Source organism: Sprattus sprattus (genome assembly GCF_963457725.1).
Source record: "Sprattus sprattus genome assembly, chromosome: 1".
Lineage (NCBI taxonomy): Eukaryota > Metazoa > Chordata > Actinopteri > Clupeiformes > Clupeidae > Sprattus > Sprattus sprattus.
Genome location: NC_137920.1, coordinates 63,377,406 through 63,400,557, shown reverse-complemented (window position 1 = coordinate 63,400,557; position 23,152 = coordinate 63,377,406). Strand labels below are relative to the sequence as shown.

Sequence of the window (23,152 nt, the reverse complement as noted above, 5' to 3'; positions counted from 1 at the left end):
GTGTACATAGATAATCAGACAATCTAATACAAGTAAACAGAACAGAATTTAATTAATAACTTCTATTTCTGAGAGCGCATCGGTTTGAACCATATCTGTGTGAATGCACTGGAAGTGCAAAGCTTTACCAATCAGAGGGTAGAGTCTGCGAGTCTGTCTAAAGGTGTTAATATTTGAGCTCAACAGCCAATCAAATTACACCTCTCCCTTCTGTGCTCTCGAAGCAACATGTTGATTGGCTGGAACTTTGTATGGCTCGGCCTGAACCACAATGTTTTGTCCTATTCACAGAGCCACCACTGTGTAAAAACACCACTTTTTTGAGTGCACACACAGAATGAACAGCTAGACGACAGTGAAGAATTTGACCAGTCTACTGGATTAGAATTGTCGACTGCAACTTTAAACCTTATAAATTCTCTGATAAACACAAACGAACATACGTGGGAAATGAGACACTAAAATAGGATACACACATACGAACTACCATATATACTATACCCTCTCTCTGATGTGTACAGTACTTCATATCCTCAATGGTCGCCATCTTGGCTTAGTAGCGTAAAGGGACCTCTTTTTCAACTACGTCAGATGCCATGAGGTTGATGTTGCGATCATCATTTGTTAATAGTGTATCACACATAAGCTAAAGGAGGTTCACTTCAAAATTCTACATAAGATATATCCAGTGAATGTCAATACAGCTAAATATACTGACATAAGGTCTGCTTGTTCCTTTTGTGGCAACACAGATGAAACAATGTTACATTTTTTTCTTTGAGTTTGAGAAGACAAAACAATCTCAATGACTTAAATCAATTGACAAATTCCTTTACTGCAAAATATTTTCTTTATTATTATGAGAACCCTGTGAAGTACTCCTTGGAATTTGTAGTATTTTTTTTTACTTTTACATTTTTCCTCCACAAACAAAAAAAGCTACAAGGGCAGCCATCCTTCCATGTCTTCAAGCTAGAAATGGACGTGTTTCTCAATTCTCTTCGTTTGGTCAAACATAACCCAAAGAATTATAGACTTGTATGTCTCCTCCACACAGATGTGAAAGGGTAATTCATTCTTTCATCATTGTTTTGTATTTTTTTCTTTGTTGTTGTCATTGTTGTTTCTCTGTATGTGTTAATGTACTGCTGTACGGTATAATGTATGCTGTTCTCTGTGTTGCTGTATTGTCATTATTTATCAATAAAAATGAAAAAGATCATCATTTCCTTTCCATTTGGTTTGAGACAACACTACCATGCACTACGGAAGTAAGTAGGCTACATGTACACAGTGCACTCCATTGAATTGTACTGACGGAAGGATCCAGAATGAGACAGAGTTATGGTTTCTTAATCGTTGAGATTATTCAAATGGTCTTAGAATGTAAGAACATCAGATTCTGGCCTTTTTGGTTGAATTGGTTTAGCTTTGAGTGTGTGATTTTACTGTAAAAGAAAAAGGCTACATTCCCCAAAGTATCAGTAGGCTATATTTCCAAAGGAATTGGAAGTACATTCCAACTGTAAAAAATATGCACTAAGGGAAAAAAGAAACACACTTGCATCAGAAATCCAATCCACCGGTGTTGACAAATCTTTTGGGATTCTGAGGAAGAGACACATCTCTTAGTAACCGATTGAGTGTGTAAAAGACAGGAGGCCTAATCAGGAAATTTGATAGGTAGGGCATGACCAAGAGGAAAATCAATAGTAAGTAGCCAAGTCTATAGACATTTATCAGAGAGTAACCCTGTCTGGCGAAGTTGGTTTTCAAAGGCTCTGGTTGAGAGGGTTCACGGTAGCCTATACCAAGGAATTGTAACCTGATGAATCAAAACAACATAGAGATCCACAACCAATTGCTTCTTTCGCACCACCTTTTTCATCCAGCGCTGACATTGTAAATGTAATGTCCCTATCTTGGTTAGTTGCAAAAGAACTACAATTCCTGACGTAGAAGTAAGCTAAACCGTAGGCGCTGGAATATGACGTACGATGATCGTTGTCGTAGTAACTGAAGTTACCCGGCCCCGCCGCTACCGCTATCAGCACTGGAGAGGTAAAAGGGGTTGGGTTGTCGGTAACGGAAATCCAAGTCCATCGGTGGGCATTATAGCACAGGGCGACGAGATATTGAGGCGGAGAGCCCCAGTAACAGTGCAAGGATGCTGAATATGTGGAAAGTCAGGGAGTTGGTGGATAAAGCGTAAGTATGCTTTCCGTTTTTTCTCTCAAAGAGCTTGTCGTTTGTTAGCAAGGCCCATAGTTGCAGGCTACTTATGTAGACAAGGGAAACACATAGCCCGCACGTGACGTCACGCCATGGGCTCAGCTGATAGCTAGCTTGTTAGCCGCCGGAGGCTTCTGTGACAGCCTTCACAAAACAAAACAGCGGCAGAAACGAAATGACACGAACAATTAGATTTTCTCTGGCCGCATGTCTTCCACCAAGACCTCTCGGTTTCAGTTCCCCCTCGAACAACAACGATGTTTCCATTGAGTGTCAGCATCCCTAACGTTACCTGTCACTATTTCTATCCCCGAAGGATAACACACGTTAGCCTATCCAACTAGTCTTTCGCACGGGGTTAACGTTATTCACGATTATATAGTAGTGTTTCTATCTTTAAAATAATGTGTATGGAGTGGGTAATATTTTCATTAGTTTAATGGTTAAATTAAATTGTTATTTTGCATGCTTCCAACGGCCCTGTTTGCGTTCAGTCACAAGCTAAGGTTAGCCATCTACATGTTGAGGCCCTTGTTATTGTTAGCTGGCTAGCTAAATTGGTAGCTAACCTTACTAGCAAATACACCCAACTTAATTGATTAACCTCAATTGCTAGGCAATGTTAATGCACCAAAACCTTACCTTAACCAAAACTTAAAAGCTGTCGAAATTGACTGGAATTTCTTTCTAACTGATTCTCATGTAGTTTGCTAACTGGCCATTAATGTTCGCGAGCTAACCTAACGTTAGATGGAAAACGAAAAACTCGAAGTTGCAACACATGCAATTTAGTAATTTATGAAAGTCCCTGTAATCCGTCATTCACGCAACGATGAATGGTTCATTATTTACGGAATATAACGTCACCCTACACACCATGTTTGTAACAATGTTTATTGTAAAATAGCCAATCTCGCATCAAGATGCCACTTAGGTATACCGTTAGCTTCACCGTTAGAACAGGAACGAGATTAAATTCCTGTTCAGTATTGTCCTTATGTATATGTGACACATTAACAATTGTTACCCCTGAAAAAGCTATTAACATAAACAGATCGGTTCTACCTTTTATACGTGATGGTACAGTATGATGTATGTAGAAGCAAGGGATTTTGTTTTATCCATTGACCTGATTCAGCTTGTGGCTGTCATATTGACATTGAAGCTCAACATTGAAGCATTTCTGGTCATACTAGCCATTACAAATGGACTTGTCCTTTCAAATTGAGGAGTTGCACTTTTTGTGCCGGCAGCTACTTATCATGCTGTAAGTCCTCAAGGCTTGCTGATCCTGTTTTGCTAATTGTCAACACTGTTCAACCGTGCCTTTTGTAATCCCTAGGTGATTACTAGAGCTATTGAACGACCTCTGCCTCCCCGAGTAAACCGCTACTTCGATTCAACTCCTTGACAAATTTCTCAGCCTGTTTTGACACTGCCTAGAAGATAATCTATACAAACTATTTTGCCGTCATGGGAGAGGTTAGACATGTGATGCAACAGAAAACCTGTTCCAGTTATTTAGCCCTCAATGTTAACGCATGTATCCATTGAAATATGGTGGTATGGTAAAACCCTGGTGGTGACCGTTACAAACAGGAATGTCAAGCATGGGGAACAGAAGACTTCCCCCAAATACAGCAAAATGATGTGATGAGGTGGAAACATGCTTTAGCTGAATGCTTCAGGTGGTGTGAGTGCCTGATAAGGCAGGTTTCCTAAGCGTCCCGCCACAGTTCTCAACAGTGAATGGGCCTCTGTGGTTGCTCCCTCACCATGACTCCCTTGAGCTTAAACAAAGCCATGCCTGTTGAGCAAAAGGTTCAAAGGTTAAACCTTCTTGAGACCAGAGGGAAAAATTGCTCTGTCTTACCCATTTGTACACACACACACACACACACATACAAACATGTGTGATTTGGAGACATTTCCTTTAATGAGTAATACAGTGTTGCAGAGTTTGTGGAGCAGACAGTGTCCTTCATCAACACATTCATTACTTGCCCTCAGTCCAACGAAAGTATGCCTGGACGTCCTGTACTCCTAGTAACTAGTTTTCTGGGCTTAGCTGTTGACATCGTCATCTTGAATATGGGCCTAAATAAATAACAGTCACTTGACTCTTTGTATGACATTTTTTTTGTTACTTAGTGTTTTTCTTGTAGATGACAGATCTGAGATTGCCTCATTGTGCTACAGGTTTTTGGCTGCTCTATAACCCTGTCAGTTTCCTACCACCATCTGGCCCAGACCAAGCCTGGAGTCAGGTGATGGTAATGGAAGCTCCTGGTAGCATGCATGAGTGAGGCTGAATGGCGGCTGTCATTGATACGGCTGGTCCTCACCAGCTCGTGAGGGAATTCAGGCTCTCTCTGCTCTGCCACCCTGCCTCTCTCCAAACACAGAGTGGTTCATTGCCAGTGGCCAGTTCATTGTCAGATATCGTAGTTGCAGTCTCCCCAGAAAGAGTTAACAAATGTCTGGTCAAGCAGACTTTTCCATTTCTACATCATAGTTTATCATTAACATGCCGGGATATCAAGTAACATTAACACCAGCTTCTGACTGCTCTTAGATGGAACAGCCTGGGATTTAAAATGAACATAGTTCCTGAGCACCTGAGTTGATAAAGAAGTACGCACAGTGGCGAGGGCCATTGTCAGTGTCTGTCAGTGGTCAACTAGTGATAAGAAAATTTGGCAGCATTGACAGTCTTTTTGTTGTTCTATTTTTAGCATAGCTGACAAAAGGTAAAGCCTGTGAATGCCATGGAAACATAAGGTTAACCCCCCAACACACACAGGCGATGCAGTAAAAAGTAGGCCATTACAATTCACAGATGCCCCATTCATCTCTTTTTCTTATAAAAGAGTTATCAAGGAAACTGCAGTCATCAAACTTGCAGTGTGTATAGTACAATAATTTGTCTGTACACATACAGTCCCGCTCAGCAGTATTGGCACCCCTAGTGAATATGAGCAAACAGGCTATGAAAAAATATGTCTGCTGTTTATCCTCTTGGTCTTCCACTCAAAATATTCATAAAAATCTTACCTTTTCATTGAGGTAAAATAATTGAGAGAAAAAGTTTTTTTTTTTTTTTACATTAAATAAATATTATTTTTCAACACATGTGTGCACAGGTATTGGCACCCCTTAATTAAATGTTTTGTGCAGCCTCCCTTTGCCAAGATAACAGCTCTGAGTCTTCTCCTATAATGCCTGATAAGGTTGGTGAACACATGGCACGGGATCTGACACCATTCTTACATACAGTATCTCTCCAGATCCTTCAGATTCTGAGGTCAACGCTTATAGACTCGGCTTCAGCTCATCTCACAGATTTTCTTTGGGGTTTAGGTCGGGGGACTGTGATGGCCATGGCAAAACCTTTATTCTGCGGCCGGTGAACCATTTTTGTGTTGATTTTGAGGTATGCTTCGGATCATTGTCCTGCTGGAAGGTCCAACCATGGCCCATTTTAAGCTTACTAGAGGGGGCTGTTAGGTTTTCATTTAATATCTGCTGGTATTTGATCGAGTCTATGATACCATGTATTCTAACAAGATGTCCAGGGCCTTTGGAAGAAAAACAGCCCCACAACATCAAAGATCGGCCACCATACTTCACAGTAGGTATGGGGTGCTTTTCTGTATGGCTATCTTTCTGTCTACGCCAAACCCACCTTTGTTTTGTTTGCCAAAAAGCTTTATTTTGGTCTCATCTGACCATTTAACTCAGTCCCATTGAAAGTCTGACTTCCATTTGGCAAACTGTAGGCACTCTAGTCTGTTGTTGATTGACAGCAGAGGCTTTTTTCTGGCAACCCTTCAAAACAACCTGTGGTGATGTAGGTGGCGTCTGATGGTAGTTTTGGAGACTTTCTAACCCCAAGACTCAACTAATGTCTGCAACTCTCCAGCTGTGATCCTTGGAGATTATTTTGCCAGTTGAACCATCCTCCTCACGGTGCGTGGGGTCAATGTACACACACGTCATCTTTCAGGCTGATTCTTAACATCACCTGACGCTTTAAACTTCTTTATTATTTCCATGATAGTGGAAATGGGTATTTTCAACTGGTACGAGATTTTCTTGTGTCCATTTCTTGATTTGTGCAGCTCAACAACTTTTTATTGCACATCGTCACTGTGTTCTTGGGTCTTTCCCATTGTGATGAATGACTAATGGAATTTGGCCTGTGTCATCTCATATTTGTACATCAGTGGAACAGGAAGTCATGGTTAACCTCTTAAGAGTTCATAATTAAACAGGTGAACTTAAACATGTAAAACATGACTGGAAATATACTTCAGTTAGATTTCAATTATAAGATTTTTCTAGGGGTGCCAATAATAGTGGTACACATGTTTTTGTAAAAAATATTTATTTAATCTCAACCGTTGTTTTCTCTTACAATAATTTTACTTCAATGTAAAGGTAAGACTTTTGTGAATATTTTGAGTGAAACACCAAGAGGATAAACAGCACAGACATATTTTTTCATACCCTGTTTGCTCATATTCACTAGGGGTGCCAATACTGCTGAGCGGGACTGTATTTGACAGGTTAAACTATGACCAAATGGGAACTTTGTTTTTAAACAAATGAGTTACAAGGAAATGGCTTGCATTTCAATTTTAGCCCAAATGACTTTCAGGGATCCCTATGCTGTGTTTGTTTAGTTAATAAGAACCTTAGAACTTGTCAACATTTAAGGGGGGGGGGGGCTTTGCTTTTACCACCAACATTGGAACATTGATGTTGTTCTTTACCTGACTATATCTTAGTGCTAAGTTTTTTATTTCGATTCAATTTTTTCCCTATCTAGGCTCACTTCAGCTGTTCAAATCTCTTGTTTGTTTTGTTAGACAGAAGTTTGTTTTTGTAAATAGTCTCTGCATAAATGTTCCAGTCCTGTCAATAACTTTTAACTGTAGTGCACCCAACTGGTAGAAGCAGACTTTCTTAGGCCCAATCAAGAAAGTGTGGTAATTGAGAGACTGCCGTCTGTGCCATCAAGAGACTGAGGTGGATTTCCCCTCGGATTGTGTCCCCTGAGCCAGTGCCACTCTTTTGGGCTTTGAACACTGGAGTGTTTGGAGCACAATGCCACTCCAACACTACAGCAGCTCAAATGCAACTCGGCGTAAGAACCAACCATCGGAGCGTCGAAGCTGGCTCAACATGGTGCGGTTGCTTTTACAGTGCGACATTGGCTCATTCCCATTCCCCAGGGGGAGTTTCATTTCTCCAGCTAGCGTCCACGTCTACGCGCAAACTCTCTCGCTTGCTTTGTGTTGGCGGGTGTCACATGCCTCTCTCCTCACGGCTTCTGAGGCCCTTGCCATAGCTTACTATTGATACCTGTCTATCAGCAAAATATTTTACACTGTCATATCCATCTGAAAGTTGCTGCCCCAGACTCTTGCTTGAGGAACTGTAAAGATTTTTTTTCTTTGTATTGTGCTGGGAGAAGCCAATGCCCCTGAGATCTTTCAAGAAGGGCTTCTGAGTTTTCAAAATGCTCGACTGGCATTGGTGAATGCTTAACTAGTCCCATCCTCATTCAGTATGGGATAGAAACAAGCAGATTACTGGAAAGGGAAAATAAAAGACCAGATAAGGCCTTGTCGCACAAAGGGCTGAGGATTGTGTGTTTTTGTGCCCTTCTTTGGGAGCATATTGCACTCAACTCGCTCATAGATTATTCCAGTAGAATATTTTTTTATATTTGTTTGGTCTTCTCTCTGTATGTTTTTGCTTTGGCATTACTGGTGTGCTGGCTCTTGTATAACCATTCATTCATTATTCATTCTGTTGCAGTTTTTGCCAGTAATGTTGGTCCTGCTTTGCTCTGTGCTGTCTGACCCATTCTTGGTTTGCTCTCTCTCTCCCTCGCTTTCTCTGTTTCTATCCCTGCCTTTTTTCTTGTCTTTGTACAAATACAATCTGTTGAAGCACTGGTTCAGATCTTGATATGGTCGTTCAGACTGACATACTAAAAGACATGTGGATCCATTTTGTGAATATTACACGTTTAACTCCTATTGTATGTTGTTTACATCCTGCCACATAGAGTTTACGCAGGATAATGAATGTCTCAAGTCAGCAGGTAGGCGTATTAATGGCAGAACTACTAATTAGCGAACGAAACAGCAGTCTCCAGTCAACTGAATTCAAGGTGTTACAAAATGAAGTATTGCACTGCATGACTTGTTTGTTGTCCCTGTTAGGCTACATCATTCCACTGTGGCCTACATTAGCCCTAATGACTCCAAGCCCATGCATAATGTGCACCTAAGAAATATGTAGTTTGAGTTTTCTGTATATTGATGTCTCACTGGAGTCTAAACCACTCTATGGTGCTGTATCATGGGGGCATGGTCCTAGAACCAAATAGCTCAATCCATATTATGTAGGGACAGTGAATGGGACATGTTTGGCTGTTCAAACACGTGTTTTGAACTGATACAACCTCGAGTGGCTGCTACGTTAACAGTGGTTGCTTACCCAGGCCAGCATTTCCTCTTTTGGCTGGTTTGGTGAAGATTAGTGCAAGTCTGGACAAACATTTGCCTAGTTTTTCCATCTTTGCCCTCACAACTCACACAACCATTCTGATGTCTCTGAACATTTTGTGCTGATGTCTTGAGTCACTTGAGCATACAGTCCAACCATCTGCCTCCATATTGTAGCCGGAAGGAGCCTTAGACCCGTTGGACTTGCAAGGTTTGGAACTGGAGCATTTTATCAAGTGAGGTGGATGACCATCTGTGTGCTGAACAGAGCCCAGGTCTTCAGGATCTCCCTTCAGGGTCGTCATGGCCTTGGATATCCTTGAGCAGGTCTGGGTACAGATGGGTTTAGCCCAGAATGACCACTTGAGCTCCTTGTTATAGCCTAGTTGTTGTCTTTTTTTGCCAAGTTATCATAATGCTTTTGGGAATGTGTGTGTGTGAGTGTGTTAAAGGTTTTAATCATTTTTTTTTTTTTTAAATCCCCAGTGACTCACAATATATTAAGGCATAGAGGAAAACTGGATCACAAATGATCACAAATGATTAAACGTACAGACTGCTTATGTTCCAGATATACACAAACACGGTGTATATTGCGATGCGCAAAACATTTCAGTTTTGGCACAGTTGCAATCAGAAATATGAACTCTGATTTTGTCACTCTGTGATTGTCTCTGGCTTGGTTTGAGGGGTTTAAGAAGTATCCTGTTGAGGGTTTGTCCACTTGAACCAGATTTATGGCCTCATTGGCAGTGTTGTCAGCCGTGCCAAAGGTTAGCGGTGGTCTGTGTGTGCGTGAGCAATATGAGCAAACATAATGTGTGAAGGAGAATAGAACAGCAAATATAGCCCTCAGATTGGCGAGCAGTGCTAGTGCATTTAAAAAAAAAGTGCATTTAAAAAAAAAACAAAAAAAAACACTGTGTGTTGTTCTCAAGAGCTGAAGCAGAACTGAAGTAAAATTGGCCATGTAATGATGATGTAGCTGAATCCAGACTCCCAAGTAGACTAGGCCGACATGTTGCTTTTTATGCCTAATGCCTGATTCCCCCAACCCAGATCTATATATTAATGCCACGAGGTCAATGGCCTCTAGGCATTAGATTGGCTCAGTCAGTGGGATTGTAACAGCCAATTAGGCATCTTGATGGACAGGAAATCCTAACTCTGAAGGACCCACTGCCTTCAGGGCAGGTGGTGTTGTAGGTAGGCCTCTGCAGAGATGGGCAGGCCATCACCCCCCAGCTAACTTCCCATACAACCCAACCACATTCCTCTATTTGTCACGCGCCATCAACTCTCAGCCTCATCTCCAGTAATGACTACCAGAAGTTCCAGGATCACTTTCTCATCATGATATCTCTCTTTCTCTTCCTCTCCCAGCCACACAGTGGGATTTACTAGCAGTGAAAGGATAGGGTGTGGTTGGTGTTCTCACTCTAAGTGTTATTAGCAAATGATTGCCCTAAGTGCTCACAGCTGTGGGAGGAACAAGCTAGCTCAAGCGTCACTGAATGTCTTGATATCTACCTCAGGGCTCGATGGAAGGACATTTTGCAGACCCTCTGTTTCTGTCCAGTTTTGCAGTTGGTCTTCGAAGAGCACTCATGGCTTGCTAATGGTCTTAGCGTGATAGGTATTTAGGCTAGTGATGCCCAAACCAGTCAATAGGTCTGTATTGATTGCAGCCTGTTGTCAGTGCATCAGTCACCGAAGACAGTTGCAAGCAGTAGACCAGAGGCAGCACCACACAGCACGTGGGGCATTTCATAGCCCTGAGGTAAGGCATGTGCGTAGAGCTGCTGAGTCCTTGAGAAGTCTACAGTTAATTGTGTGGCTCAGAGTGCTGGCTCAGACATGGACAGTCGCAGGAGGGTGGTGTGAATGTCGCAATGTGATCGGAATCCCAAACATTCTGGGGTGCGATCCAGACGTGCTGTCTCTCTGAAGGCACAGCAAGGCCTGTTCTCTCCTAGTGCCCTGATTTACGACAGTAGGCTCAGCGAAAGCATTTGTGTTGAGTTTGGGTAAAGCCTGGAATGATGGTAGGGTTTGCAATCGAATGTAAATCCATGAATTTAATAGTTTGAACGAGGCCTCATTTGGCTCACAATTTTGAGTTGCTTACATTTCTGACATTCCCCCCCTTTATGTTCTTGTCACATTAGACTGTAGTACATTGATATTCTAAACGTTAAGAAAAAAAGTAGATCTTAAAATGCCATATAAGTAGAGTCTTTTTCCATGAGAACTAATGCGAGGTTAAGATGGAAACCATCAACCCGAAACCTGACACACCCTTCTGCCCACTGTCACCCACTTGAAGTCTTTTTTTCCCCGTTTTAGGTAAGAACATTCATCATCTTTGTCAGCTTCACTCATCTGAGGGGTTAAGTTTCTCCACTCACCATAGTAATCTGATGAGGCTTAAATTGAGAGTGGCTCAAGTGGTATGTTTCCCAAGTTTATGAAAACAGAATCGGTGAAATAACACCATTCATCGTCTGAGCTATTATGCACCGCCATGGCTTGAGTGGCATTTGTTTCTTTTGCTTTCTTCCTCTGCATTTTTTAAATGTATTGAGTGTTTTCATACATAGCAAAAGGTTATTTAAATGGCCGAGTGTCTAGGTCTGTGTGTTTATCGTTTAATATGTTAAAGCTGCTTATATACTCTTCCCTTCCCTCCGTCTTTTTTGTAATTTTTTTTTTTTTAACCGTCTGTCTGTTTAATGGTTGTCATTTTTGTCCCGCCGTTTGCGTTTCCTTCCACAACCTTCCTCAAGTCTTTCCAGCTGTGTTTCCAGCCATTTGCAGTTTGATGGACAGCTTTGAGTAGCTGAGCAAAATCCGCCCCTCGACAGGAAGTGATTGGATCTCCTCGTGATTGCTCTGGCGATAGATTCCACACACTGGAGCACAGCACAGCAAAGCTGCACTCACTTAAGGCTTTGGCAGGCATTTTTTTAACCGAAAGTGTGTTCGGCCGCCCCTTAAGCCTTGGTGAACACGAGGACAGAGAGGGTGCCAGATATGATCCAGTTTGGCAAGGTCTCAGCACGTCACTTACCGCAGCCATGCATCATGGCGAAATAAAGAGATGGGCTTTACCACTGAATGACAGTCATGTGCCGTTCCCTTCCTCTAAACTGACTTTTAGTCATGCCACTTTTATTTATGGCCTTGCTCTTCCCTCCTCTTTCCAGCACCAACGTGGTGATGAACTACTCGGAGATCGAGTCGAAGGTTCGTGAAGCCACTAATGACGACCCCTGGGGACCATCCGGACAACTCATGGGAGAGATTGCCAAGTGAGTGTTCTGGAGCTGCGGGTGTTCCTGAAGAGAGGGTTGCTGGAATCTCAATCAATCTCTTGCCACAAAAATGTTGACTTATTCTCCCTTCTTAACTGACTTGGGGCATCAGGGCTCTTTAGTGAATACTGTGCCAATGTTCTTAAGTTGTGTATTGTATGGCTGTCATAAGTCCTGTACTAAGTTAGAAATGTAGTGTCATTGGAAAGTAAATTTAATGGAAATGATTCATTAGTCTCAAACTGTGGTCCGTACTTACAATAATGCAGAAATGTATGCTTGATGTTTTTTCAGGGTACAGTTATTTAAGCTTTACTACTGGGCATATTAAGGAATTAGTCTGCTGCAGATTGGCAATTTCCTGAGTTTTATTATTCTCATTTCACAAAGGGGTTTTAAGTATCCTGTGTTAGAAAGGTCACGTAGAAGTTAAACCAGTCCAGAATGCTTGTGGTGTTTTTTTTATTTTCTTGCGCTTTTTCAGTGATTCATAGTTTGGTCTGCCTAATGTATCAGGTTTTAAAAATCTCCTTTCTCTGTCTTCAGAGCCACATTTATGTACGAACAGTTCCCTGAGGTTATGAATATGCTGTGGATCAGAATGCTAAAGGACAACAAGAAAAACTGGAGAAGAGTTTACAAGGTAGACATTGCAAAACCTGATTTAAAACAATAATAATCTAGAACTGTTAATGAATGCAGGGTTTGAGTGTGCTGCATTTTCATGTTGTTATAGGCGTATCACACAACACTCAGGCCCAATGATGTGTGAATTAAAAGGCATGAAAAATGTCTCTGTGGCTTTCTAAATACTTTTTTTCTTCAGTAAACATTTTAATTACATTATATCAGAACTGTGTCTATCATACTAAACACCCACAGAGAAGAATGATTCCGCATTGAACAAATCTCCTCATTCTTGTTTGCAGTGACTCTAGCGTCACCTTACTGTACATATTTTACACACACTGACTGACTGAAAAAGGTGTCATGTAAGGTATACACTGACTGCTTGCTCCTCCTCCTCTCCTCCAGGCCTTACTACTTCTAGCGTACCTCATCCGAAACGGCTCGGAGAGAGTTGTCACCAGCGCCAGAGAACACATATATGATCTCCGCTCCCTCGAAAACTACCACTTTGCTGGTGAGTGTATGGCAAGATTCACGCTCAAAAGGTGTAACAAAGTTTTATGATGACAAATACAAGTTTATAAACAGCAGAGCAGAATCCACCACATTTCCTCTGTTGTGAAAATAATTGGCCTGATTCTAGAAGCAGTGAATGGAACAATACTTCTCTGCTTTGGAAGGAATGTCAAAAAAGCAGAGAAGCCATCAGAAGCCATCCTATGGTTTCATGAATAATGCAGCTTTACTGTCGATGCTTCTCTCATTGCATAATAACAGTAGTGTTTTACAGTGAGTTATTGTCAGGAGAACACACAGCAGTTCAGTCTGGGTTTGTTTGTATGGTGAATGCAGAGTATGTACAGTATGTTTACATGTGTGCTTGTTGTATATCTCTGGTACTTTGTTAACATGTCATCCAATACACTGTTGAAGTATGTGAGGCCTGCATTTTAAACATGCGTAAACACAGACTCGTTGGATGGGTAATGCGGGGAAACAGATTTATGTGTGACGGCCACAGGAAGCAACCTTTGTGTGTGCCCATATCACATAACACAGTCAAGTCAAGGAATGTGCAGAACTCTTAATATGTGCATTCCAGACCAACATTTTCTCCCCAACAGCTCATTGTTTATGTATGCGCGGCTCCAGAAGGGCAGTGGTGAATGACATTTTAGCACCAGTGTAACACATTTGGGATCATGTTTATTTCTTGAGGGATCATTTATGTCATTGGGAAGCGCAAGCTTATTAAGTCCACATGAGCAGCTGGTTGGCAGCACAGGGCATGTTGAACCTCTCTGTGCAGGCTAGGTTGACATAACAGGCATATCTGACCCTACAGTTGTTTTCAGGCACATACATGTAGTCTGATGTAGGAGAGAAATCTCTTATTAACTATCAAGTGAAGGAGTGAGTGATGCTGTGGTTGAATAATCTATTCAAGTGATGGATGTTTGACAGGTTTAAGTCATTAGGTCCATACTGATGGATGCGGGGCTGTCTATTGGGTATATTTTCCCACTCTAGCAGCATTGAAGAATAAGTCATATGTCTCCAACGATGTGTAAAACCAAGCAATTCAAAAACGGCAAACACTCCTTTTAACCCTACAATTATGACAGAGGAGAAAATCGTGTTTCTTGAGGCCTGTCTGTGTCACCATTCCGTGTAGATTGTAATGCACTTTCAAAAAATATTTAAAAATATGTATTTTTTTTTTTACTACTAATGAATAACTGTCTCTCCGCAGATGAGAATGGAAAGGACCAGGGCATCAACGTGCGGCAGAAGGTGAAAGAGATGGTGGATTTTGTGCAGGACGACGACCGGCTGCGGGATGAGAGGAAGAAGGCCAAGAAGAACAAGGACAAATACATTGGCGTGTCCTCCGACAGCATGGGCGGCTTCAAGTGTGAGTGGGTGCTAGAGGCATGGGGGGGGGGGGGGGGAGAGACTGTAGGTGACAGTGGCAGATGTGTCTCGTTCAGTGTTGGCGGACATTTCTGTCCAAGGAAATTGTTACAGCCATCTGCTTGTGTAGGTTTGATAGAATAAGTGCAGCTAATCCATTGGTGTCTATATGTATGTGTGTGTGTGTGTCTGTGTGTGTGTGTGTGTGTGTGTGTGTGTTAATCAATCATTTTGGTGTATTTAGCCAGGCATTGCCTTACAATTATCTATAGCATAAGACTTTCAGTGTTTGCTGTCTTATTTGTCTGGCGGATCCCTTGCAGTGATGGAGAGGTACTTACAATGCTGACCTGTTTTTGGAGTCAGCGCTTTAGCCTCCGGTACGGTTTCCCATTGACCGAACAAAAGGGTTTTAGCCTCCGATACGGTATCCCATTGACCAAACAAAAGGAGCTTGTTGGTTTTTGTAGCAAATATACTCATGGAAAAGCATCTGTGTGAGTAGCGCTCCGGAGCCCACTTTCCTACTGTGATTACTACTGTATAGATGAGTAGACTCTAAACCAGCCTTCTGTGAATGACAATACCAGTATTAATTGAAGAATGACCCCTACAGCTTTCTATAATCCCTCTATCTAAGGCTTATTAGGGGATTTTCTAGCAAAGTCATCTCAGAAAAATTCTTTATTCTCACTTTGTAGATTGTCCGCTGTTCCCTCAAGACCTCCCCCTCATACGACTTCTCCTTTGATTAACCATATTCATCTGCTGGTATTTTTCTGCCTGTATCAGGAATTTGTTTTTAGACACATGAACACTTTTTTTTGTTCTCTCTCTCTCTTTGTTGTTTTTATTCTCTTCAGATCCAGGAAATTGTATTTTATCATACAGTCTTTCAGGCTCATTAGCATTGCTAGCAGCCTGGGGTTTTTTCACGGTTGATTTGGACTCTTAGATGTGACATCTTTGATTCAAAACTCTGATTTCTCTCTTCATTAGGCGGAGTGGAAAGGATGTTTGTCCATTAGTGATGTGGCACTTGAGAAATTATGTTTGGGGATGCAACATCAAAAGGACAGTGGGGGGCTCGCCGTATGTGTCTGATTGAGAAGTTGTCAGTGATTCAGATTTTAGTGGGAGTAGTCTTTTTTTTTTTTTTTTATATTCATTTCAGAAAGGGCCTTTAGCTGAAGTATGTGGAGATGGGGGGGATAACTTGAAATGCTTTAATTCTATTGTTTTTTGAATGTAAGTTCCTGAGGTAAAATAAGATTTGAGCTCAGCAGGGCAATTGAAATATTGCATTGCAATAATAAACGCTTTTGAACGTACTCCCTAGCTTCCTGAGATGCATCAGATGCTATTGACCTTTAACTACCTAGGGAATGGTTAGAAGAAAGAGTTTACACCACACTAGCGTATTTTGTTGTGTGTTTGTGTTCACCCCCCCCCCCCCCCCCCCCTTATTGATTACTACCACTGAACCTCATGAATATGCCAGTGATGTGTGAGAGGTCATGGAAATAAGTGTGTCTCTCCCCTGTCTGTCTTGTCACATGTCCAGCGGGAGACCAGAGTTTGAGTTTGGACGCGGACAAGGGGAAGTGGGAGGAAGACTGGGACAAGAGCAAAGGGGGCTTCCCCTTCAGTGAGAAGCTGGGCGAGATCAGCGACAAAATAGGCAACACCATCGACGACACCATCAACAAGTTCCGCAAGAAAGACCGAGATGACTCACCCGACAGAATCAGGTGTGTGTGTGTGTGTGTGTGCCAATCACTCAGGCTTTTTGGCATCAATACAAGCAAATCATGTTACACAACACTTGTATGTAAAGCTTTGGAATGTCACATCAAATAAACTATGCCTGTTCTTAGCAGTGGTATCACTAGAGTAGCGAATAGTGAATAGATTCAGCAGTTTAACTGAGTCTTATAATGGCGGTTTAAAACTAGATGACTTTTCGAATCTGAACAGATATTTAAAAGAAGGCTATTAACTAAGGCAGACTGATAGTCATAGTGAGAGGCTGAGCATACCATACTAGACGGCTAGGCAACACTACTCAACTGAAAAGTCGCAATTAGGCTAGGACTGCGGTCACACACTACCTGACTGCCAAATCACGAAAACTAATGGCCGTCCCATTTCAAGACGACATTGGCTGTCGATAGTTGTGTCAAACATGGCAATGATGTCCTTCATCGAAAATCTGTGAAATCTGTCCAAATTGCCAAATTGCAGACAGATTGCAAATCGGAGCTAAAATCAGGGTAAAAGTTGCATAGACTAACTCCAACTTCAGTCCACAACAGAAGTTTGATCAAGGTGAACCTCTTTCTTTTCCCCAGTGACAACGAGGAAGACAGAGCATCACAAAATGGCCCACCCTCCAAGTCAGAGTTCAAGGATGAGGAGGACACAGACTCGAACAATCCTGCCACCCAGGCAGCAGAGTCCACGTGCACCAGCTCTTCCGCACGCAAACGGGGTGGCATTCCCACTAAAACAGTGGACCTGGGGGCTGCCGCTCATTACACCGGCGATAAGAGCAGTCCAGACGCAGAGAACGCAAGGGTAATCTATCTCTGTTACATCTGTTTCCTGTCGGCTTCCTGAATACTGTAACTAAATATGTTTTTTGTATCAATTGCACATATGCATAAATGCACAAAATGGAATGGAAATAATGTTTATGCCATGTGTTGGCAGTAAATAGACTGAAATACAAACACACGTAAATGTTGAGCTGTCCAACGCACGTTTGGCCAGATCCAAGAAATGCCTAGCCTGGGAGTGGCGAACTGCCAGTGTGTGTTGTGCTGTATAACCTAAGCTTATGCTGCCCTCTCATGGCGACACGCCGACAAGATTCCACTGAAACTCTCCTAGTGCATTGGTGTGATGGCATATGTTTCTAATCTTTCATCTTTCAATACTTTTTTATTTTTTTTAGGTTGTGTATGTTTCCCTTCTCAGAATTCAGTTGGAAGTCTTTCCTCTCGATGATTTAACATTGTCTTTTTCTCACAGACATCCATCAGTCAGTCATCAAGCAGTGGCCTTGCAGACTTGTTAATGGTGGACCCAGCACAGACATCAACCAGTGGTACGTGCTTTAGAGGCTCTCTCTTTCTTCAGAAAGATGTAGAAGTGCCTTACACAAAACCATACACTTGTGGCAATATCTTATCTCTAGGCCATGGTATGGTTATTTTGTGAAGACCATATCATTTGGACCCAAGAATCATTTTCAGTAAAAAAAAAAAAAAAAACACAATTTGATTAACCTCTCTCGTACTGTACCTCAATTGTTTTCTCTAATTTTGCTGATGTTGATTGAATACCAGGAAATGTGCTTTTCTGCTGGTAACTGCTGATGTGAATGCAGGTTGACTGAGTGTTGTGGTTGTAATCTCATTGGCAGGCTGTCAGTGGTGGTCTTTGTTTACATTGGTTATTTGTGGAACTATTCTCTAGTTGACCTGATTTGTCACTAGTCATCTGATGTGTCAGTAGATGATCTGCACATCCTGTTGCCAAACATTCATATGTCTCTATCAGGGGATGGCACTGTGCCTAGTAAGTATCATAACACACCTGGCTGTGTCTGATTGTGTGAGAGGGGGGGGTAGTGAATAAGGCTCTCCCCAATCTCCTGTTAATTGCTCATTTGAACACAAGATCTCGGATGGATATCCTTGGAGAGTTTTATGTGGGTGTTTGGAGCATAGTTATGAGTTAGTCTTAGCAATGTGTTAAACGCGGCCAAGATCTGACTTCTGAATTTCTGTTTGTAATTTCTGTGATGCATGACAGCCCTTTGCTGATCACCTGTAACCACTGGTGTTCATACACAAGGTCTGGGGTTGGAATTGCAACTTGGGGCAACACTGATGGAAGGACACTGTACTTGTCCTGGTCCCTGCTGCATTTTCTCAAGTAACCTGTATTTAGATAGGGATGATTATCGCTGCTTACACCCCTCACAGCCGAATCAATTCAATCCTTTATATAGCACCAGAACAATACAATTGGCTCAAGGTGCTTTACAGAGCGCAGGGCCTGAACCCCCTTTAAGGCAAGCACAATGGTGACAGGGGCAAGGAAAAACTCGCTGTTAAACTTTAAACAGAACCACAGCACATAAGGGGGGCTTGGGGGGCATTTGCTTGAAGCAAGTCAGGTAGTGATATAAAAAGAGGATAAGGAGAATCCAGTGCCATCCTACCTCTTTGAGAGAAGGTGTCCTCGAGTTATGTGACTGTGAGGGGGGGTGTGTATGAGTTGGGTATGCATGAGTTGTGAGGTGAAGGCAAGGAGGTGCAGAGCCCACGGGGCCAAGCTGCACACATGGTGTTGTTTCCTCCCCATCCTGCTACTGTCCTCATCCATCAGCTTCACACTCTGTCTTTTAGAAGTTGTGTGTGTGTTTTCGCGTGTGTGTGTGTGGGGGGGAGAAGCAGACAGACAACAGACAGCATGTTTGTGTGGAGGAGCATGTGTGGATAAGATATGACAGAAGGTGATGCAGTGTGCATGAACGGAAGAGGAATTTATTGGTGTGTGTGTGTGTGTGTGTGTGTGTGTGTGTGTGTGTGTGTGTGTGTGTGTGTGTGGGAGGAAGAGAGGAGAGTAGACTTTGGCTAATCTCGGCTGTCTGATCTGCTATTTCCTCTCGGCAGGTGGAGGTTCAGATCTAATCGGGGGGTTTGCTGATTTCTCCTCGCCAGCCGCCTCTGCTAGCCTCCCTCCCAAAGCTGGTAAGTCTCTAGCTCTGCTGTGAAATGAGATTAGCATGCACTCACAAACAGACAACAGATATCCTTACCACAACCTCTCTACCGAACAGAAAGTAATACAAAAAAAACACTTTGTGTGAGATAAAAAGAGAGAGAGAAAAACAAGATGGAGACTAAATGTAATGGGCCTATCCAGCAGCCATGTAGGATTTTATTTGCCTGTGATCAAGGAGCACAAGATGCACAAGCAGTGTGGTGTTCTTTTGAGGACGCCCTGCAAAACAAGCAGTAGCACCAGCACCAGCAGCAGCAGCAGCAACCCATGTGTAGGGTAAGCCAGGGCATCACGCGTGCTGGAAGGACGCTGAAATATTGATTAGGGTCGGAGCCGTCCAGATGGAGGCGTGAGCTGCTGAGGCAGATGCGGATGGACACCTGTCCTGACTCATCCGTCAGAGCGGGGCCTCATGCCTCGTGCCTTTCCCCCCCACAAGCACCCCCAACCCCCGCCCGCATCCCTTGGCCTGGACTGGCCTGCCCTCCACCGTACTCCCCCTCTCAGAGGTCACTCCCAGATGGCCTGGTTGCCTGCTCCCTCAAGCAAACCTGCCTCGGGTCAACTAATGCCATTCCAGTGTGAAAGTGTAGTGTGCTGTGATTATGTGCTGCATGTATAATTGTTTTGTTTGTGTGTGTGTGTTTTCTGCGCTGGTATGTGTTTGAAGGAGACATTACTATTATGTGATGTCAGATTCCATCAGAGGTGGGCTGTGTGTAAGGTCACCTCCCTCAAAGTGGGTGGCTTCACCCCTGTCCCCCGTCAAGAAGAAAGACACGCTTATGCACACAGACACACACGCTCACACGCATGCATGCACGCACCCACACCTACATGTCACTGAAGAATGACCTGGGAACAAAAATGCACTGACATACCATGTCAGTCTCTCCTGACCGTAGTAATGTCTCTCTTGCAAATAAAATGTATGTAAGATTAATTGAGAATAGAATTCTTTAATATCTATTTTGGTTGTATGAGCAGTATTCTACTTCTACTTACACTGCAATGTCAAGCTGATTCAGCATGGTGTTAACATGTGCCTATCCAGTCGTTATATAATTTGTGTGCAAGCTGTCTCCTTTAATGTGTAATTCTGCTAAATGTCTAACATGTACATATTATGACCGAGGTCCTATTTGTCCTCTGTGTCTCCAGCCTCCAGTGGTAATGGAGAGTTTGGCGAGTGGAACGCCTTCGGCAACACCACAACCACCTCCAGCCCGCCAGCCTCCACCACCGCCGTCTCGGCTGCACCCCAAGCAGTGACGGACCTCTTTGGCGAAGTCCAGGCCACCCCGACTCAGGCGCTACCCACCTCCTCCCAGGCCCCCTCGGCCGACCTCTTTGACCTGATGGGACCCAACCACGCCACACTCAGCGCCTCACAGAGCTTGAGCTTCAACATGTGTGCGAACCAGAACATGCCCATGTCACGGTCTCAGGTGAGGCAGATGGCTGTGGCCATTCATGCACTTTCTCATGCCTACTCCACAACTCCTCTAACAGCATGAGAGTGGAGTAGAGCTGGACTAGTAGAATACAGCCTGGGGGTTTTGAAACAGTTGCTGCTGTAGTGAAGCAAAGACAAATGGTGGTTAATGTCATCAAGTGTGCAGGCTACCCCTCAATTATATACTGAGAGTTTATAAACAGTGATGACCAGAAATAGTACAGAGCATTAATGGGTGACTGCACCAAACAGCTTTGTTATGGTGCATGGCTTCTTTGTTGCCATAAATACCTCTAGCTCAGCTTCAGGTTAATGTAATGTTAGAGCAGTTCTTATACACACTTATTTTCTAGTGTGGTGTCTTTGCTCTTTATATAAATTGTCCTGCCAAGACAAAATGTGTACTTGGTTAAATGCAAAGTGAATCATGTTGCTCAGCTTTTGAGAATGCCTCTTTCTGACTTTGTTTCACATAATGTTTATCATCGCATTTTCCCCACACAGACTCTGGGCGGTCCTATGCACGGTTTAGGAGGTCCCATGATGCCACAGCAGATGGGTATGCAGAAGCTGGGGGCGCAGGGTTCCTTCCCCGCCACGTGGTCCGACCCCAGTGTCAACATTAGCCTGGACTTCCTCTCAGCAGGCCTGCAGCAGCCCAAGCCCTCGCAGCCCACTCTCAACACTATGATCCAGCAGCAGGGTGGGTGGCTTGTAGGCTATTTAATTGTATTATATTTCGGTCACTTAGTGCTGTTCAATCTTTTTGTGAGCTTTTTTGAGGCTGTAGGAGCAGCTTATGAGTGATCAAGGAACACCTTGTTTTTCTTGATGTGAAATTTAAGTAATCTGTCCTTAGACGATTTGAAGGTGCGATGTGTTCAGTATTGACAGAGCACTATTTTCTGGCAGCAAAAAAAATCAAACCGTAATTAATGTGAAGGGTGTTTCTTCCTTTGGACACAGTAACTCATCATGGTGTGTGTTGTCTCCTCAGGACCGGTTACAGGCATCCAGCCACCTCTGAACATGATGGCCCAGAGTTTTGCTGGCATGAACCTTAACTCGCAGCCAGCAGCTCCAGTGGCCCCCAGACCACCCATTGGCTCCATGATGGTATCTGGCGGGCAAATGGGCATGGCAATACCCCCGGCCATGGCAACGGGTACGATGGGGATTGGGGGTATGGGAGTGGGGGGCATGCCTGTCAATCAGGGAATGCCTGGCATGAACATGGGCATGACTGCCCCTGCTGGTGTGGGCCTGCCTGGAGGTGCTGCTGGCATGCTAGCGATGGGCATGACCCCCACCATGATTCCACCCAAACAAGATGCCTTTGCAAACTTTGGCAACTTTGGTAAATGAACATGTGGAGGAGGAGGCGGATGGGAATGAAGACTTTTGTGATGAACTGAATGGGGAGAACAGAAAACTCCACCGAGGGGGGGAGGGGTGGGGGGGCTGCCTATCACACCTGGACAAACTGAAAAAAATTAAACAAGCAAGGGTGGGGGTCAGCCCCCCACCCCCACCCACATCAGTTCTCTGTTGCTCTTTGGGGTCTTTCCTTGGTGGGATGAGAATGAGGTTGTGGTTTCAGAGCAACTTTTTTTTAAGGGGGGTGGGAGGGAGGAATGGAAAGCATATACATGACATACTTCAAAGAAAGTATCTTTTGGAGTTTTGTTACATCTACCAATTTCAAGAAAACAACATGATCAAATTAGTCCTGTTTTCCCATCTTTTTCTACTTTGGTGTTTCCGCTTCTTTTACTGTCTAAAGAAGGAAAAAAAGAAAATTCCAGAAATTACCTCACATTATCCATACTTCATGCTGTGACTTAGAAGAATGAACGCGTATGTCTTTGTAAATATTCTTTTTTTGTGTGTGCAAAGAAATAAATTATTGCATTATTGAAGACCTCTTGGACAGTATGGATGTGGGCAAGAAGGCTTGAAGGACAAAGAACTACCATAGGTCCTTAATTTCTTTTTTTCCTTTTAAAAAAAATATTGTTTTATGTTGGAGTCATATGGTTACAATAGAACAATACTTTGTCTCTCAAAGTGGTCACCTGTTGAAAAACATAACATTTGCAGTCCACACGTAACTGTAATCAGTCATTCCTCAATGGCCTCTCTCCCCCTGCTCCAGTCACAGACAGGCTTGACTTGTGATCATAACGGTTTCACAGTATAGTTAGTGATGGCAAGCCTGTCCCTACAACAGAGTGCCTGACAGCAAGCTAGTTGCCTTCTTATGTATGCGGGGCAGATTTCAGAGTAAG

At 43.1% G+C, this 23,152-nt stretch overlaps 1 protein-coding gene across 1 annotated transcript; it reads left to right on the top strand.

The window, feature by feature from the left end:
• The first annotated feature begins 2,092 nt into the window (after nt 1-2,092).
• On the top strand, nt 2,093-22,269 carry clint1b (clathrin interactor 1b). The gene is made up of 12 exons (XM_080836827.1): nt 2,093-2,208; nt 11,960-12,064; nt 12,614-12,710; nt 13,103-13,211; nt 14,451-14,612; nt 16,176-16,362; nt 16,963-17,188; nt 17,645-17,720; nt 19,297-19,374; nt 20,570-20,856; nt 21,369-21,567; nt 21,862-22,269. Exons 1-12 carry the CDS (start codon nt 2,168-2,170, stop codon nt 22,227-22,229), a joined length of 1,935 nt encoding a protein of 644 aa, XP_080692953.1. The 5' UTR covers nt 2,093-2,167; the 3' UTR covers nt 22,230-22,269.
• Nucleotides 22,270-23,152: the final 883 nt, after the last annotated feature.

Excerpts from the sequence above, each read along its gene's own strand:
- clint1b (XM_080836827.1), top strand. The coding sequence starts at position 2,168 with ATGCTGAATATGTGGAAAGTCAGGGAGTTGGTGGATAAAGC. Across the intron at positions 12,711-13,102 it reads ACTGGAGAAGAGTTTACAAG|GCCTTACTACTTCTAGCGTA; the intron begins GTAGACATTGCA and ends CCTCTCCTCCAG. Across the intron at positions 17,721-19,296 it reads AGCACAGACATCAACCAGTG|GTGGAGGTTCAGATCTAATC; the intron begins GTACGTGCTTTA and ends TCCTCTCGGCAG.